Genomic DNA, 18104 nt, shown 5'->3' on the forward strand with positions numbered 1-18104 from the left:
GTCAGCTCTAGATACTATGACGTCAACATGCTGAGAACAGATGCTACCTTTATAACCCCGTCGTACGTCGGTGGACTCATTTTGTTTCTTCTAACTTGTAGAAAAAGTGTGAAAATTTATTTACACAATGAGCGGCCACACATTCCCCGTCGATCTCAAGCAGTTCAAGCAGCTTAAGCTTGACCCGAAGACCCCACAGCTATCAGCCCAGCAGAAGAGCGATTTGCAACACAACATCAACATTTTCAGAGATGCCATCATTGCATTCACAGCAACGGGGTCCGCGCGTGGTGTTGCAGGCCACACTGGAGGACCCTTCGATACAGCCCCCGAAGTCTGTATCCTGCTTGCTTTCATCAACGCCAACCCCAGCAAATGGGTCGATGCTCTGTACGACGAGGCTGGCCACCGTGTCGCCACACAATACCTTCTAGCCGCAATGGACGGCAAGATCGAGCCTGATCACCTACTGAACTATCGTGCCGCCGATTCCCACCTCCCCGGCCACCCGGAGCTTGGTTTCACCCCCGGCGTCAAGTTCAGCTCTGGTCGTCTGGGTCACATGTGGGGTATGGTCAACGGCATTGCCATGGCCAACCGGGATAAGAACGTGATTCTGTTGGGATCTGATGGATCCCAGCAAGAAGGAAACGACGCCGAGGCTGCGCGCATTGCTGTCGCCAGAAAGTTGAACGTTAAGCTCTTTATCGATAACAACGATGTCACAATTGCCGGACACCCCTCGGAATACCTCCACGGCTACGAGGTTTCTCGCACCCTTGACGGACATGGCGTGAAGGTCCTCCGCGCCCAGGGCGAGAATCTCGACTCCCTATACGGTGCCATGTGCGAAGTCATCAACCACGACGGCCCTGCCGCTGTCGTTATTGACCGCAAGATGGCCTCTGGCATTGAGGGTATTGAGGGACAATGTAACGCGCACGATGTCATTCCCGTGGAAATCGCTCGTAAATACCTTACCAAGCGCGGATACACTAAGCAGCAGCTTGCGTTCTATGACGACATCAAGCCTGGCACAAATCCCCACAAGTACAAGGGCTCAACCACGGACAAGGGTTCGAACCGTAACATTTTCGGCGAGGCCGTGAATGAGGTTCTTGACAAACTGAGCAAGGAGGAGGCGTCGCGTCGCGTCATGGTCATCGACTCCGACTTGGCAGGCTCTACCGGCCTGAAGGCCATCGGCGCCAAGCACCCCGAGGCCTTTGTCCCATCTGGTGTCATGGAGCGCGGCAATTTCTCAGCTGCCGCTGGTTTCGGATTTGGCAGCAATGGAGAGCGCCAAGGTGTCTTCTCTACCTTCTCTGCCTTCCTGGAGATGTGTATCTCTGAGATCACCATGGCCCGTCTGAACAACTGCACCGTTCTGTCGCACTTCTCTCACAGTGGTGTCGATGAGATGGCCGACAACACCTGCCACTTCGGTCTGAACCACTTCTTCGCCGACAATGGTCTGATGGATGCTGAGAGCACCGCGCTTTACTTCCCCGCCGATGGCGAGCAGATGAAGGCCGTAGTCAACGAGGTGTTCTGGAACAAGGGCATGCGCTTCATTTTCTCCACTCGTTCCAAGGTCCCTTACATCCTGAAGGAGGGCACCGACCAGAAGCTCTTCGGTGAGGGCTACAAGTTCGTTCCTGGCAAGGAAGAAATCATCCGCAAGGGCTCTGCTGGTTATATCGTCTCGTACGGCGATATGCTCTACCGCTCGCTTGATGCTGTCGAGAACCTGCGCGCAGAGGGTCTCGATATCGGTCTGATTAACAAGCCAACACTCAACATTGTCGACGAGGAGACCATCAAGGTGTATGGATCCTCGCCATTTGTCCTGGTTGTTGAGTCCATTGCGCAGAAGACTGGTCTTGGTTCCCGTCTGGGTACCCAGCTCCTTGAGCGCAAGTTCACACCCAAGTTCAAGTCCTTGGGTGCTGTCAAGGAGGGCTGTGGCGGTCTGTATGAGCAAGTCAATGCTCAGGGCCTTGGACCTAGCGATATCATCGCTGCGGTCAAGGAGGTGTCTGGAAAATAAATTGTTAAAACGTAACGAGTATCTCATGTAATAATAAAAATTTTCATTTATGTTTGTCTAGGCCAGTTTTGTCGGTATATGTTACTCAATTTCCTTTTGTTATCAAAGCCAAGACGTTCGCGCCCCCAAATTCTGCCCGTCCCAATCCGATATCGCGGCAATTGAAGCGACATTTAACACGCTCCCCCCACTATATTCCCCATAATTATCCGCCCTTCACACTTATTGATTGGCTATATTCCACGGGATATAACTTGGCAGTCGACGCTTGTCCCAAAAGGATACTAGTAGATGGCAGCAGCTCAGGAGCTCAAAAGCACGCAATCTTGCTGAAGGATTAGAATAGGATTAATGTAAATGCTAAAATGTCTAGATCAATGTTTGATTCTCTAGGGCCAAAAAAACCTATATATGGCGCATTTCCTGTTTAGCGTTTAGCAAAGTGTTTAGGAATTTTCATTTCTGTGGCTTGATTCAAGGCGCTTACTATTAAGCCACACGCTATGACCGAACAAGCTTCTATTTCGGCATCGTCCGATACTCAACTTGAAAAGCGAGTATGGTATCGCGGGACACTTTTCAATGCCTGTGTTATTGGAGGCGTCGGATTCACAGCTCCGGGCTTGTGGAATGCCATGAATGCTTTGGGTGCTGGTGGCGCACAAGAGCCGTTCTTGATTAATGCGGCTAATGCACTAGTTTTTGGGCTCAGTATGTGATACATCGCTGCAATCGCAGTGGGATTTTGAATTGGGCTTCGAGCTAACTTGTTTGCTAGTGGGAATTTTGTGTTTGTTCGGTGGCCCTATCGCTAACCGGATTGGTTTGAGATGGACTCTAATGCTTGGCGCTGTGGGATATCCGCTGTACTCGTACGTATCGAGAGAATTCGAGTTTTAGATCAGGACTAACTTTTATATACAGAGCTGCCTTATACACAAATAACCGTTTTGTGAGTTCTTCGTCAAAATGAGCATTACCTGTACAGCTCAGGGATGGAGACTAATCCATATCTAGGGAAATGTATGGTTTGTGCTAGTTGGATCAGCTCTCTGTGGTTTATCGTGAGAATCCTATACCGATCAAATAAAACAGGACCATTGACTAACGTTTATAGCGCTGGTCTCTTCTGGGCTTCTGAGGGTGCTGTGGCACTGGGTTATCCCGAGCCTGCGAAGCGAGGTCGCTATATGAAGTGAGATATTCCCAAAGTTTCCTAACAGTGAGAAAGTGACTGACTTTAGAAGTATCTGGCTTTGGTTTCGTACCGGTGGCCCGTTGGTGGGAGGTGCTATTGTCCTTGGCCTCAACAGGTATGTCCAAAACGATTTCATATTTCGGACAGGATTGACTGACGAATGGAAAGTGCTGCCAACTCCCACGCCAAAGGAAAAGTTGGATCTGGTAGGTTGATCCACGATAAATTGAGCGACCGGAACGATTACTAACATACGACAGAGACATATCTCATCTTCGTCGCGCTCCAATGTACTGCCGTACCCATTGCCTTCTTCCTCACGTCACCTGACAAGGTCCAACGCACCGACGGAAGTAAGGTCAGGATTGTCCTGCAGGACTCATGGCGTGATGAAATGAAAGAGCTCTGGAAGGTCTGCCGGCGGAGGGAGGTGTGTTAACGCCATTGATTTAATCCTGCCGATATAGTACATGTGGCTAACCTTTCTAGATTCTCTTGCTATTGCCTGTTTTCTGGGCTGCGTACTTCAATATGTACACTGGAAGTATGGATTATCTCTCCTCTCTTCGCCTTTTGCAATTGCTGACTAGTTGGTCTAGATTTCAAAACTTATTACTTCGGCGTGCGCGCTCGCGCTCTGATTGGATTCGTCAGTATGTTTACAAACTCACCTTATTCAGAGACACTCATGCATCAGTGCTAACATGAATTATAGCCTACTTCGCCACTCTTCTTGCCTCGACACTCATTAGTAGGTTCTTGGACTACCGCGGCCTTTCCATCAGAAACAGAATCAAGTACAGGTACATAACCTCCGCATTTACAATCAAACCTGGAAGCAAGACTAACAAAAACCCCAGCTTTTTCTACGTGATCGTTGTCCACATCGTTGCCTGGGTCTACTGCTGGGTTATCCAAGAAAAGTACACCAAGAACTCACCAATTTTCGACTGGGCCGACAAAGGCTTCGTTGAAGGATTCTTCGTTATCCTGCTGTGGGGTGAGTCTCGTAAATGAATAGCTTCCCGTATATTGCTAACTTTTCTTCCACCAGAATTCGCTCAGCAATCGTTGCAAAACTTCCTCTACTATCTTCTCTCCACCATGACGGACAATATCTCCGAGCTCTGTAAGTACAATCCAAACTGATTGCCTTATCTACAAATTACTGATACGATATAGCCCGGTTGTCCGGTATCCTCCGTGGCCAAGAGAGCTTTTCACAGGCTGTCTCTTACGGCCTTAACTCGAAGAAATGGCACGGTGGCAGAGTGCCACTTATTGTCAACACGATCCTTCTTGGTAAGTGGCGCTGACTAAATTGTTGAAAAGTAGCAGTGCTAACCTTTATCTCCAGTTCTTTCGATATGGCCTACTTGGCTCGTTGTCCGGGCTCACGTTCCTATCGAGCACCATAAGGAGACCGCTGAGCTGCCCCAAGCCCAAGACGAGGAGCAGAACAGAGTTAGTCTCTCTGACAAGGAGACCTTTGTTGTTACCGAGGCAGCGGCTTCGAAATAAGCTGGACTTGATGAATCGTGCACTCTACAAAAGTATATAATCTATTTACGACTGGGGTTTGAAGTCTGCACAAAAGTACCCTCACCATTTGAACAAAATTTAATTCATGAATCAATGAGACGAACATAGTCTGTGAACGATACGGCATTCCTTACTCTTATTTCAAGCAACCGGAACAACCTCATCATCCTGGCTTTCCTCTCGTAGCTTCCGCTCCGCACGGCTCTCACTAGTGGGATCGAGATAGGCTTCGGTATGGGGTTAGCAAAACATGTAGAGTTTGTAGTTGGGAGATGTTGACATGAAGGCTCACGTATTTCGCCGAAAACAGTAGTCCGAATACCCCGTCTAGCTCCTTTGTATGTACCAGGAATAACCCGGTGAAGGGTACACCTAATAGATCGTTAGCTCGCCAATTCAGCACAGTGAAAGAGAACAGTGCATAGTTACCGATTATCCCACATAGCAACACTACCAACAGCCCATTTCCAACGAACATAGTGATCATCAGCGGAGTGGATATGATACGCCAAGAAATCGAGAACTTTGTCTAAACAGACGTCAGCCCGAAACCACTACCCGCTTCGTTGGGTCACTTACCAGATTCCACCTTCTTGAGCTCAGCAAACCCAGTCACGAATCCAGGATTAACGTTCAGCGCCTTCAGTTTAGTAACTGGGTGCGTGCGCACGGCTGGGTGGTGTGTATCGATTGGAGGACGATTGGGAGCTGCGCCCCATAGATCGATAATAGTATCATCTATGCATTACATGGATTAACAAAACTTCCTACAAGAAGACGGGGCACTGAGGAGACAAACACTGCAGCCTTGAAGTATGCACGGCATGAAGGCCATCGAGGAACCTCTTGTACGCGTTGCTTAGGGCGTCGTATATGCCATATTGAGATACCTACGGAATTAGAATTTGGTTCTGAGCGAGACTTGCATTTGTAACATACCCAGGCTGTGTCACCGCCGACTTCAGGATGCTCTTCCATTCTCAATAGGGAGTAGGTTGGTGCTGTAATGTGTCAGAAATAACGGCCAGAGAGTATGGGTTGCCACATACGATTGATCTCGAATGATGTATCGGCGTGGAAATCTCCACTAGGCTATATATATAGGATTTGCGGTTAGACCTTTGCTATCAATAATGTGAAGAATATCTTACCCAGGGCGTGTAGCTTAGGATTTCACGGTGATCCTCGCGACTGCCTTTGATATTTACGAACTGTATGGCGGCTTAGCAACAATGGCAAGAAGGTAATGTCATGGTGGTTATGAAATGAATCATAGGTTTCCCCAGGGTATACTATACTTTTTGATCCTAAGAATTATCAGCTCACTTGAATCTGCCTGAAATCCGAAAAACTCTCGTGTTTCAACTTACCTTTTGAGCAGGGTGTTTATCCAAGATGCCTAAAAGTTCAAATCAACCGATGTCGTCCTCTAGAAAGCCAATATAGTCTTACCATAATGCTGAAATAGTTCAACCTGTTTCTCAGTAGTAAGATCCTGATCCCGAAAGAAGACAACTCCTCGTTCAGTAACAAGAAGCGCCAATTCATCCAACTGAGTCTCGTTTAGCTGAGACAATTGCACATTCTCAAGAACCGTTCCAATGGACTCAGTCAAGTCAACCTGCTTCGCCACAGAGAATAAAGCCTTCTTCTCCGGATCTGCAAAAAATGCCCGGTCTCTAGGCGGGGTAAATGGCTCGCGGAGGGGATCTGGGGGCACATGGTTCTTGATTTTCTCGTTGAAATGAGGGTGGATTGTAACGGGAAATCTCGAACCAGCCGAAATATGCTTGCGCGCTTCGAGATTAGCCATGTTCAGTTGTAATTTCCTGGAAATAAGTAAAAGGATTAGAGGATGAAATAGAAGTAGAATTGCTTTGTGCTTTATATCCCGTTGAGCTCATATGCGGCTTCGATTGCGCAACACGCCATACGTTAGTCGTCTTGTTAGTTTCCAATCGGCTACTTATTTCCCCAGGATATGGTGTGCTGTTAGGCCCCATGTCGAATATGTGGGCAATGCGCACGCAATATGATTTGCAGATATTATTTAATGCAATTTGATCTAATCTATGAGTACATGCTGGGGTCACATGCCCGATGGGGGATTTATATGAAGTGGAGGTATTCCTAAACAAATAGCCCAGGTAATACTCGCGGTAATTCATCTTCTTTTTCTCTTCTGCCATATTTCACCTCGCTATGGGAGATGTCAAATTGGAGGAAAATATGATATCTTGGAACGAAGGGGAATATGGTGAAAGAGTTAGTATGCTGAAATTTGTGAATACTTGTTGTGGGTACTGGCGAAAGGGAGAAAGAGAAGGAGAAGCATTTGTTATTCAATCTAGCAGAGATCTGGGTATAAATACGGTGATATCTGGCAAACAATCATTTCAGTATGCAAGCAATCAATGCGAGATGGGATCATTTAACAATACCTAATATGCCACAACGAGAAAGGTAGTGACAATGCAACACCCGAACGAAGATGAGCTCCAAATGTTGCGTTGCCGAAAATCGACCTCGGGCGTTCTCACTCAAATCTTCTGGGGTTTACACCCCCCTTTTTTTTGCTCTTTTTCCCCCTGTTACCTTCCTTATATCGATGCTGTGCACAGCAAACACAACAAATACGGTAGGCGGTCCGTTTCTGCTAGAAAGTGAAGTTATACTGAAATTTACGAATAGATATTCATATGGTCAACTGACTATATACAGAGAAGATTAGCATGGCCGTTGCACTAAGGATGACACGCTCAATCAAAGAGATGCTCCCTACTTTTTTTTTTCCCCCTTGGAGATCCTCCGTTATGGAGATAGCATGTGATGTGGGGACTCCTACGCTTTTGGGAAGTCACGTGGTGCACAGCACGTTCCCACATCGCAGGTACAAAACCGGCCAATGGCAGTCCGCGAATTTTCCCCTCAAACTACACCCGGATCCACTCTTCCCCGCGGAATTTCCCTAGCTCAACGACTGATCAGACCATCCAGTACGGGCGAATCGAAGGGTGAACGTCAGACAAGATACCTAGCTAGGAAGAGCTGGCTTCCAGATATTTCTCTATACTATTCATTCTAGACATAGGACACAAATCTACTTTGCCACACGTCTCCCAAACTTCGCCGAGGGAAACCTGCCGCGGAATTTCCCTCCATCCGATAAGTACTGGAAAACAAGATGGAAAGTGGAGATGAGCGACCATACCGATCTCACACGAAGCCAGCATGCGTACCGTGCCGCCGGAGGAAATCGCGATGCAAACTGGAGCCCCACACTGCGGCCTGTCTGATGTGTCGCGCGCACGGCACAGAGTGTACATTTCCTAACGGGAGAGCAAAGTCAACCCCGCAAAAGCGGTATTCTACCGAGACAGGCCCATTACTACCACATCCGAGTTTACGAACGCCAATCGCAGCTGCCCAGCCACTAAGTCGGGCGCCTCTGGTCGCCGCTTCGCCACAGTTCTCGATTGTTACCCAGGCCCAGAGCGATCAAGATACACCACTGTCTCTCGAGGCTGAAGATGATAATCCCCATATTCTCGGTCCGGCGGTGACTGGGGATAATCATGTCTTAGCCGACTATCTGTCTAACATCTCGGGTGGCCAGGGAATTCGTGAAATTCGTCCCGTCGAGCCGGGTAGTTCCTCGTCCCCGGTCATATTCACGAAGGTGCAGAAAAGGCCGCTGGGACTCATGGTCAACTCTAGTCCGGCATTGCATAAGCTACAGACTATTGAAAAGCTTGTAGAGCCATGGGGACCGCATTTGATAGAGATGTGAGTTACACTTCATTTATATTGATATTCGATACAAGCCTCGGAGACTAAGTGTTGCGACTAGATATCTGAAAAAGATCAATCCTTGCCTTCCATTACTTGAAGAAAGCTCCTTTCGAGTGCAATACACAAATGCGAGGCATCGCATTTCTCCTGCGCTTTTGGCGTGTCTGTATGCCCATATGCTTACGCAATGGCAACATGACCCCCTTCTATCCCGAGAAAGGTGCCCAGACGTTCGTTTCGTCTGGAATCTTGCAATTGAAGCCTCATATTCCGAGTTGCATGCTTCAGCTGGAATATCCACAATAAAGGCCATTCTTCTCGATGTTGGGGGCCGTCCAACGACATCTATGACAGGCAACGGGGTAAGATTGAGTTCAGCTGTTGCCTTGTGCCATTCCTTGGGTTTGAACCGAAACCCACTCCCGTGGGATATTCCACAAGCTGAAAAGCACTTGAGAATGAAGATTTGGTGGTCTATCTTACTCCATGATCGGTGGTATGTTTTCAAGAGTGAAATCTCCAAACAGCGGGACGTTCTGAGAACTCATCATAAAACAGGTCAAGCCTTGCTTATGGAACACCACCCCATATCAGACGATCACAATACGACGTACCACTACCACTACCCGAGTACCTGTCAGATTGGGAACGCGATCATGAAGCAAACGCAGTTTTCATCGAGCTTATGAACTTGACCGACGTGCTGGACCACTGCCTGGAGCAAGTGTACAGCATCCGTATCGAGACCCAAGGACCAAGCAGAAATCTAGAATTGGAGTTGAACAAATGGGTGGACTCACTCACAGGAGACATTCGCAAGATCATCATCCGCGGCTCAAACCTAAATGTCCCTGGCGCCTGCAACCTCCGTCTTGCATATCTGGCAACAAGACTCCTCCTCCGGCGCATAGACCTAGATCGCGAACGGCAAGAACCAAACTCCAATGCAGAGCACATGGCTAACCGAGTTATGGAGGCCCGTAGGACCGCGGAGGACATTGTCGTTTTGGTTCAGGAACTCGGAGAAGTGCAGCTGGGTGATTATTGGCTACCTACCGTAGCATTCACATTTTCAGCAACGGTGACGTTTTTGATTCGATGTGCACTAGAGACAGAGCAGGCAGCGGGTCTTGCACAAAGTGGTTCCCTGAGAATGGCGAGTGACCTTTTGGCTTCGCTGCGATTGCACCGGAAGAACTTTGGGTGGGATCTGGGTGATATCTGCCTCGCGCAGCATTCAGATGTCATTGACAAGCTGTTGAAGTCAGAGCCGCCGGTTGAGAACTCGAAGGAGACGAATGTTGAGCTGCGCCAGCCTTTTGTGCCGGATATGTCTTTTCTTGATGATATGTTTCCAAGTACTTGGGATATACTGCAAATTATGGAATGAAAGAAAGTATTTATGCAACCCGTGGTTATATATACGCCTGGTCGGAGCTGTTGAAGCTCTCAGATCCTCTAGTCATTGCTGTGAAGGTTCTATAAAGTATGGTCTATCGATGATAATTTTGACCCGTTATACTCTCTGTAAAAGGGGGAAGCGTTATAAACCATCCGTTCGCTCCCTAACCCGACGCCCAATCTCAAGTCCAACGCGCATAGCTTCCCCGCGGCTCGTGCGCGACATAACCAGGAAAAACGCAATAAAATTCCCAAACACTTGTCCTCTAGTTGGGTCAAGGACTTCCTGACCGTCCTCCATGAGATTAGTATATTACAACTATAGCACCAAGTTGCCTTTCTTGACCGAAGGCTTGCGAATTGGATCGCAACACCGTTGTGCAAATGTCACTAAACTAATAAGCACCTTATAGTATATGACGTGTGAGGGTGTTGGCCGCGGCTCCGCGGCCAAGATAAAGAGAAGAAAGTCGATTCCCTGCAAGATGACCCTTTAGTGAGGGGAAGCGGCCCCGATAAGAAACTTAAGAAGGCCATAACTCCTGCTCGGAAAGGTATTAGAAGTACTCGGACGCAATCATCCTGTCATCAGATCTCAACATGGCCCCTGGAATCAGCACAGAAGAATCCACAATGGCAATCATGCCGCCAAAGAATGAAGACAATCCCATCTTATATAGCGATGTCAATCAAGAGGAGTTCCAAGCCAAAATATCCGAGTACCTCCTCAACTATGGCACCAAATTCAACAAAGACGTGATCTGTGGGAGCAGAGGGCTGTATGTATACACAGCTTCCGGACACGAAGTGCTAGACTTCACATCCGGACAAATGTCCTGCCTGCTCGGCCACGGACACCCAGAAATTGTGCAGACCATCACCGACCATGCTGCCTCCTTGGACCACCTCTTCTCAGGCATGGTATCACCCCCAGTGATCAGCCTAGGCGAACGTCTATGCAATCTTCTCCCAACCGGCCTCGACAAAGCCTTCTTCCTCTCCACCGGCGGTGAGAGCAATGAAGCTGCCATAAAGATGGCTAAGACATACACCGGGAAATTCGAAATCGTTGGACTAGGCGGTAGCTGGCATGGCATGACAGCGCAAGCACTAGGTGCACAATATCACTTCGGTCGCAAAGGCCAAGGCCCCCTGATGCCAGGGATGCTGATGCTCCCGTCGCCAAATGCATACCGCTCCGTCTTCCGCCGCGCCGACGGATCCTACGACTGGGAAGCAGAGATGGAATACGGCTGGCGCATGGTCGATATGCAATCGTGCGGATCCCTCGCAGCTTGCATCGTGGAGTGTATCCAATCATCGGCTGGCATGCACGTCATACCACCGGGATACCTCGCTGCTCTCCAACGGGAATGCAAAAAGCGCGGAATGCTCTTGATCGTTGACGAAGCGCAGACGGGCGTGGGCCGCTGCGGCGATTTAATGGCTATTAACCACGAAAATGTCATTCCGGACATCCTCACCCTCAGCAAGACGCTAGGGAACGGGCTGCCACTTAGCGCTGTTGTTACGAGTGCTGAGATCGAGCGCGTGTGCGCCGAGCGGGACTTCTGTTTCTACACGACTCATGTTAATGATCCACTGCCTGCTGCTGTGGGTGATAAAGTGCTTGAGATTGTGGTGCGTGATGGGCTAGTTGAACACTCTCGCGCTATGGGTAAGGTACTCCATGACCGGCTAAATGCACTGAAAGAAAAGTATGGCTGTATCGGAGATGTCCGCGGGCGCGGACTTATGGCAGGACTTGAGATTGTTGAGGATCGCGAGACTAAAACCCCTGCGCTAGCTTTAGGTAAGGCGATCGGAGATCGTGCTTATGATTTAGGCTTGTGGGCCAATCTCAGTAGCCATCCTAGCTTCGGGGGGGCGTTTCGCATAGCGCCGCCAATCACGATTACCGAGGGCGAGCTGCTTAGTGGCTTGGAAATATTGGAAGAGGCATTTGCGACGACCCCTGGTACTCTTCCTGCGTGATCTAACTGGAGTGGGAGGTTGAGGGGGTTGGAATTTTTGTGCCACCAATGTACGACTTCAATCGTTTTACCACAATTCTTCTAAAAATCAATAGTCTCTTCCAAATGAATCGAAATAGACAAGCTCTTTGTAAAGTTGTATAATTTTGCCGAGGTGGCAAATCACAGGGCGAGACTTGGATTGGATTAGCAAAAAGTAACTTGCAGCTGACAAGGTTAACCCTAAGACCTCCACTTTCACGAAATATGAGATCATTTTGAATCAATTCACATATGTTGTATATTAAATTAAACAAGAAAAGGAAACAGTATCCCGGAAATCCATCACGGTATATAAAAAACAAAAGAAGAAGGATGCTATAAAAACCTGATAACAAGCATTTGGTGGTCACAATCGATCGGTCCCTGTTTCGTCATATAAGTGTTTCACTTCAAGTCCATGGAAATCTAGACACTGTGACGGGGCTTTGTTTTAGATTTTTAGATGTATTTATCGTGGCTGGCTACTGGTTAGGGGTTATAATTGCGATCATCTAAGTATCAGCCTATCAAAATGCTTCATGGGATCCACTTCTAGTGGGAAACTCGATGGTGGAGATAATCCCTGTCAACTATTGGCCCTGAATCTTTGGTTGATGCATAGCAACCATGCGGTCATTTAGAGGCATATCACGGAGTTGATGTGTTGTCTGTGGTAACGCAATAGGGATTGATATCGGGCCGACAATCAAGAATATGGAATAGGAACTACTCCGTATACATCGCAGACTCAAGAAAAATCTGCTTTTAGATAATTCGGGACCAAGCGAAAAGAAACATGGAACCAAGACGGGTAGAAAGAGTAGTTCCAAGAAAACATAGATGATTAATTGGAAATGGCCATGTGGAGCAAAAGGAACCAAGATCTCATTTGTAGAAGCCCAATCTTGACCCACCCGTCTAACGCAATTGAGGTTTTGAGAATGTCCTTATCGGCGTAAATTGAGAATCCTCAAAGCAAGAACAAGGTTTGCAAAGATTTTGCTCCACAGCGTTAAGCCTGTTTACTCCGATGAGATTTTATATATGTGAGACCCACCCTTCCACCAACTCTCTCGACAATCTGCCTCGCGATTTCTGACAATGCGCCCTGGTCTATCTGCTACCCAGATCGTAGGCGCAAGCCTAGTCGCGAACCAATTCGCGAGCGCCTTATCACCGCGCACGGAAATTGACGATTCTTATGACTTTGTGATTGTGGGAGGCGGTCAAGCTGGACTCGTGTTGGGCGCTCGTCTTTCGGAGGATAAAAACCATACCGTACTCGTTCTTGAGTCGGGTGGGGATGGAGATGAATATCGCAAGCGCATAGGTGCGTTCGATTATTCGATATTGGGAAGTCTGCAACATTTCTAACCCCGGTACAGATACACCGGCATACTCTTATTTCGATTCATTATGGACGACACCCTTGAATTGGGATTTTTACACTGTTGCGCAGCCCAATGCAGACGACCGTGAGATTAATTGGCCTCGTGGCAAAGTTCTTGGAGGTTCGTACAAGTATCTGATTCTAAAGAACAAGGAACAGAAATTAAGACAAATATAGGCAGTTCCGCCATCAATGGGCTGTACATGACCCGTCCGGGTGAAGATGAAATCAATGCCTGGAAAGATATGCTCGAAGATATGGACGGTGCCGATAACTGGTCGTGGGACTCATTCTACGCCGCCATGAAGAAAAGCGAGACATTCACACCTCCAACTGATGATGTGATTGATCAGGCTGGGATCACCTGGAATGCGAAAGATCATGGCACTGACGGGCCGATCCATGCGACATACCCGGACTAGTATGCGGAATCCTGTTTCCTAGAATTCACCGACAGGGCTAACACATTCCTAGCACATTCCCCGAAGTTGGTGACTGGTTAACGTCACTAGAGAGCATTGGAATTGACATTTCTGATAACATGTACGGAGGTGAAACCTGGGGCGCTGACGTCGCGACCTCCTGCATAAACCCTTCAAATTGGACACGGTCCTACAGTCGTTCAGGTTACCTCGATCCGCTTCCAGAGCGCGACAACTATGATGTATTGGCGAATGCGCATGTGACTCGGCTTATTTTCGAAGATTCTACATCTTCGGACAAGAAAACAGCGAGTGCTGTTGAATACACAACCGATAAAGGATCAACGAAACTGAAGGTTAGGGTCAACAAAGAAGTCATCCTAGCGAGTGGAACTATCGGCAGCCCGGCTGTATTGCTCTACAGCGGTGTCGGTCCGAAGGACGTCCTCTCCGAGGCCGGTGTTGACCTTGTATTTGAACTTCCTGGTGTCGGCCAACACCTTCAAGACCATTTTGTGAGTGCATTTGCTATTCATAAAACGAGCATGTAACTGACTTAGTTGCACAGAGTGCCACCGTCAGATGGAGCACGAATGTGGACACAGCAGGTTCCATCTTTTACGATGGCGGCAAGGATAAGGTGCGTCCTGTGTATCATATATCAAACAAGGCTATATGCTAATTCCTGCAGAACGATCCCAAATTCCTCACATATATCGATTCCGCCGTTGCCTACGTGAATTCTACCGCCATATACGGGAGTAAAGTCGATGAGTACGAGTCGAAATTCCTCGCCTCAATCGACCAGTATGCCCCGAACACGACTTACGACGATGGCGTGGTCGCCGGCTACAAAGCAATCTGCAACACGACAGCATCGAAGATCTTCAACGGCCCGACAGGTCAAATCGAGCTGCTGTTCATGAACAGCGAGGCAAACGGCGATATTGGCATCACAGCCGCCCTCCAACATCCATTTAGTCACGGCCGTATCTACATTAACTCCTCGGACCCAATGGACTTCCCTGTCATCGACCCAAATTATCTGAACAACCCAGCCGGTATGTACCCCTCCAACCAAGGTCTAAACCAAAGTTTTCCAATACTGACAATAACCTAGATTATGAGATTCTCCTCCAAGGTATCAAACTCGCCCGCAAACTAGGTGAAACCAGCCCAATGAGCAAAAGCCTGACAAAAGAAACAATCCCGGGCTCCACCGTTCAGAGCGACGAAGACTGGGTAGAATGGCTACGCAAGGAAGCGGGTACGGAGTTCCACCCGTCCTCGTCGTGCGCAATGCTGCCCGAGAAGCAGGGCGGCGTAGTCGACGCCAATCTACGCGTCTACGGCCTTACCAATGTGCGTGTTGCAGATGCCAGCATCATTCCCATCTCCTTGTCCACACACTTGATGTCCTCGACATACGGTGTAGCTGAGCAAGCGAGCGATATCATTCGCGCATACTACAAGGCGGCGTCGGAGCCCAAGCCGGCTTTCAGTTCTTCCGGCTCGTCCAGTTCCACAGCTGCCAGCAGCGCAGTTGCCGTGAAGAAGAGTGGTAGTCCGAAGAGCAATGGTAGTGCTGCTGGTAATGGTGGCTCTGCTTTATCGCTCGTGTGGACTTCTCTTGTTCTTGTTTCTGTACATGCTGTTGTTGGTTATGCTGTGTTTGTATAGGATGGTGTTTGCGTTCGGTGGTAATGATAATGATAATCGATGCTGGTTGAATCCAGCTTTAGCATTTATGAAGTTCAATGTTTGTGATGTGTTAGGAATCTTGGGAGAAGGGATATCGTGAGAGTCTTATTTTAATGATAGATATCTGCCTCGCTAGAGCCCTTCATATAGTCGAAATCATCTCAAACATAAGACACCTGACTCTGGTCCAGGCAGAATATAAACATTATTGTTTCACAACGACCTCAACCTCAAATCTTCAACTTCCCATTGACCGCCACCAAAGCCCCATCCTTTCTAACCTCAAAATCCTTACCCAACTCCCACCCCACCCACTCCCTAAGCGTATCAACACCCCCATCCCCAGGCAAAAGCCCACCACCCGACCAACCTCCCTTATCCGCCAGAATCGGCGCCGCAGGCGTATCAACCAGATGCACGATAGGCTGCTGCTCATACCCATCCTCTTCAAGCTCCGCCTGCTCCAAAACAGGCGTAGCGCAAGCATCTGTACCATCGAAAACAGCTTCCCACTCCACCCGAGTTTTCTCCTTAAACCTCCTCGTAAAGATCTCCCTCAACTTCGGCCATTGCTCCCGATTCTCTCTCTTCGGAAGCTCCCCAATCTCAAATCCTAATCCCCGCACGAACGCCGCGTAAAACTGCGGCTCCAAGGCCCCAACGGCAAAATACCGCCCGGAGTCCTTAGTCTCGTACGTATCATAATACGGACATCCACCATCCAGCAAATTCTCTCCACGCGGCTGCGCCCATGCGGGAGTATTTCTCCCTAACCGCGGGAACGTGGCAAGATAGGCGGAGCCGTCGACCATATTCGCCTCCACGACCTGCCCACGGCCGGTATGGGAGCGGGAGATGAGGGCGAGTAGGATTCCCTGGAAACAGACTGCACCGCCGCCGGCGAAGTCACCAAGGATGTTGGCTGGGGCGTAGGGCTTTTCGTTTGCCCGTCCAAGCATGGAGAGCACGCCTGAGACGGCGATGTAGTTTATGTCGTGGCCAGCCATGTTTTTGTATTTTCCATTACGGCGGAAGCCTGTCATGCGGGCGACAATTAAGCGGGGGTTGTGTTTTTGGAGGACCTCTCTTGGGGATATGCCGAGACGTTCGAGGACGCCTGGGCGGAAGGGGTCGATTAGGACATCGGCGCTTGTGAGGAGGCGGAGCAGGATGTTTATGGAGGCTTTGTCGCGGAGGTCGAGGGTTACAGAGGTTTTGTTGCGGGTTAGTTGGTCACTGCTTATGGAATTGGGTCGGTCTATGCGGAGGACTGAGGCGCCGTAGTCGGCTAGGAGAAGGCCAGCAAATGGACCTGTGGTTGTTAGTGGTGGTGAGGTATCGTGGATTTCATTGCGTACCTGGAGCTAGGCCTGCCAGCTCAATGACCTTGATTCCTTTCAATGGTGACATTTTGGATTTTTATTGATATTGAAAGAACAGTGTTTAAAAGTGACACCCGGAGGCCATTTAGTACAGGTCGGTAGAATGTAGAAGGTTCTCCGCAGCCGAGGTCCGTTGACATATGCGGGGAAATTATGCCGCGCTAGAACAGATTTGGACTCCAAGCATAAAGGGCTCTTCAACTTAGGGTTCTAACGTCACTTCTTGCATGCTGTTACTATAGTATTCTACCTAGAAAACAATCGAACAATTATATACCATATACTTGCCGATATTTCGAATCCCTAATTAAAGTTACCCTCGATTATCAGCCTAATCATACAAGTCTCTCCTAGTAGAGATAGTTTCTAGTTACTGGTTACTGATAGATAGAACTAGAGTGGTTATATTACTTAGTCCTGGTGAATTTTTAAAAAATGAATGAATACTGCGTATGCTAAATCATTGTGGCCAGCTTCTGGAATGGAACAAGACAACTACTATGAACATATTTTCTACTATATATTAAAGCTTACTTTACTCCATGATGACTAGGTAAAAGTATAAAAGTAGCCAAGATAGTGTGAGCGGGAGTAAATTAGAAGATACGAGACATAAAAACTTCTCCACACTTAGCCTTGAGAAACGAATCGAATAAATCTCACATTGTCGACCACTCCATCTTAATTGGTTCCAAATCACCAGCCCCCCTGAAATCCTCCAGTATATCCGCCTGCTCACTCAAAAGTACGCGATCGGCTTGACTCGCGCCCACCTTCGCTAGTTGCCTCCATCGGGCGAGATCCTGTGGGTTGCGCTTGTCCCCGTGGGCTTCTTCATTATGGGTCCAATGGCCCTTGGAGAACCCAATTAAAGTTGTGATGCGTTTGTTAGGGATGTCATGCACGAGCGAACAGATCGTGCCAGTCTCCTCGAGCCAGTTACATTGCCATAACTCTCCAGGGCGAATGCATTGGTATGTAGCCGACTGGAAATTCTTTCGGCCCGCCATTGGACCTCCATGGATAGCATAGACAATGCGGTCTTCATTGTAGAACCACATTTCGTATCGCCATTTTTCAGGGTTGCCCTGGGCGTCCTGTGCTGCGTAGTCGTAGATCATGTGGCGATCTCGGATGTCGGCATCGAAGGTTGAGCCTTCAAGAGAGGGAAGGACCGGCATGCTCAAGTTTGTTTACCGCTTTGTTTTAGA

General features: G+C 48.5%; 8 protein-coding genes across 8 annotated transcripts; 5 read left to right on the forward strand and 3 right to left on the reverse strand.

The window, feature by feature from the left end:
• Positions 1-127: 127 nt before the first annotated feature.
• N7447_002399 (Transketolase C-terminal/Pyruvate-ferredoxin oxidoreductase domain II) lies at positions 128-2050 on the forward strand (the record flags this gene model as incomplete). Its single annotated transcript, XM_057226674.1, has 1 exon — positions 128-2050. The coding sequence occupies one exon, from the start codon at positions 128-130 to the stop codon at positions 2048-2050; it is 1923 nt and encodes a 640-aa protein (XP_057090690.1).
• A 503-nt stretch (positions 2051-2553) lies between these two features.
• Positions 2554-4769, forward strand: N7447_002400 (uncharacterized protein; the record flags this gene model as incomplete). Its single annotated transcript, XM_057226675.1, has 15 exons — positions 2554-2761; positions 2829-2922; positions 2975-3002; positions 3068-3114; positions 3168-3245; positions 3298-3363; positions 3417-3454; positions 3509-3678; positions 3738-3792; positions 3848-3901; positions 3964-4051; positions 4109-4248; positions 4303-4377; positions 4431-4550; positions 4606-4769. 15 exons carry the CDS (start codon positions 2554-2556, stop codon positions 4767-4769), a joined length of 1425 nt encoding a protein of 474 aa, XP_057090691.1.
• Positions 4770-4931: 162 nt separating this feature from the next.
• N7447_002401 (TauD/TfdA dioxygenase family protein) lies at positions 4932-6603 on the reverse strand (the record flags this gene model as incomplete). Its single annotated transcript, XM_057226676.1, has 10 exons — positions 4932-5017; positions 5083-5162; positions 5220-5319; positions 5370-5528; positions 5590-5680; positions 5730-5791; positions 5840-5882; positions 5942-6001; positions 6161-6189; positions 6243-6603. The coding sequence occupies 10 exons, from the start codon at positions 6601-6603 to the stop codon at positions 4932-4934; spliced, it is 1071 nt and encodes a 356-aa protein (XP_057090692.1).
• Positions 6604-7974: 1371 nt separating this feature from the next.
• N7447_002402 (uncharacterized protein) lies at positions 7975-9972 on the forward strand (the record flags this gene model as incomplete). Its single annotated transcript, XM_057226677.1, has 3 exons — positions 7975-8576; positions 8641-9078; positions 9141-9972. The coding sequence occupies 3 exons, from the start codon at positions 7975-7977 to the stop codon at positions 9970-9972; spliced, it is 1872 nt and encodes a 623-aa protein (XP_057090693.1).
• Positions 9973-10583: 611 nt separating this feature from the next.
• Positions 10584-11978, forward strand: N7447_002403 (aspartate aminotransferase family protein; the record flags this gene model as incomplete). The annotated part of the gene is made up of 1 exon (XM_057226678.1): positions 10584-11978. One exon carries the CDS (start codon positions 10584-10586, stop codon positions 11976-11978), a length of 1395 nt encoding a protein of 464 aa, XP_057090694.1.
• A 1121-nt stretch (positions 11979-13099) lies between these two features.
• On the forward strand, positions 13100-15490 carry N7447_002404 (GMC family oxidoreductase; the record flags this gene model as incomplete). The annotated part of the gene is made up of 7 exons (XM_057226679.1): positions 13100-13328; positions 13384-13509; positions 13566-13809; positions 13863-14325; positions 14379-14450; positions 14502-14871; positions 14931-15490. 7 exons carry the CDS (start codon positions 13100-13102, stop codon positions 15488-15490), a joined length of 2064 nt encoding a protein of 687 aa, XP_057090695.1.
• A 251-nt stretch (positions 15491-15741) lies between these two features.
• On the reverse strand, positions 15742-16921 carry N7447_002405 (CaiB/BaiF CoA transferase family protein; the record flags this gene model as incomplete). The annotated part of the gene is made up of 2 exons (XM_057226680.1): positions 15742-16823; positions 16870-16921. The coding sequence occupies 2 exons, from the start codon at positions 16919-16921 to the stop codon at positions 15742-15744; spliced, it is 1134 nt and encodes a 377-aa protein (XP_057090696.1).
• A 631-nt stretch (positions 16922-17552) lies between these two features.
• On the reverse strand, positions 17553-18074 carry N7447_002406 (Calycin-like protein; the record flags this gene model as incomplete). Its single annotated transcript, XM_057226681.1, has 1 exon — positions 17553-18074. One exon carries the CDS (start codon positions 18072-18074, stop codon positions 17553-17555), a length of 522 nt encoding a protein of 173 aa, XP_057090697.1.
• Positions 18075-18104: the final 30 nt, after the last annotated feature.

Source organism: Penicillium robsamsonii (assembly GCF_028829455.1).
Source record: "Penicillium robsamsonii strain IBT 29466 chromosome Unknown utg000001l_segment0_segment0, whole genome shotgun sequence".
Lineage (NCBI taxonomy): Eukaryota > Fungi > Ascomycota > Eurotiomycetes > Eurotiales > Aspergillaceae > Penicillium > Penicillium robsamsonii.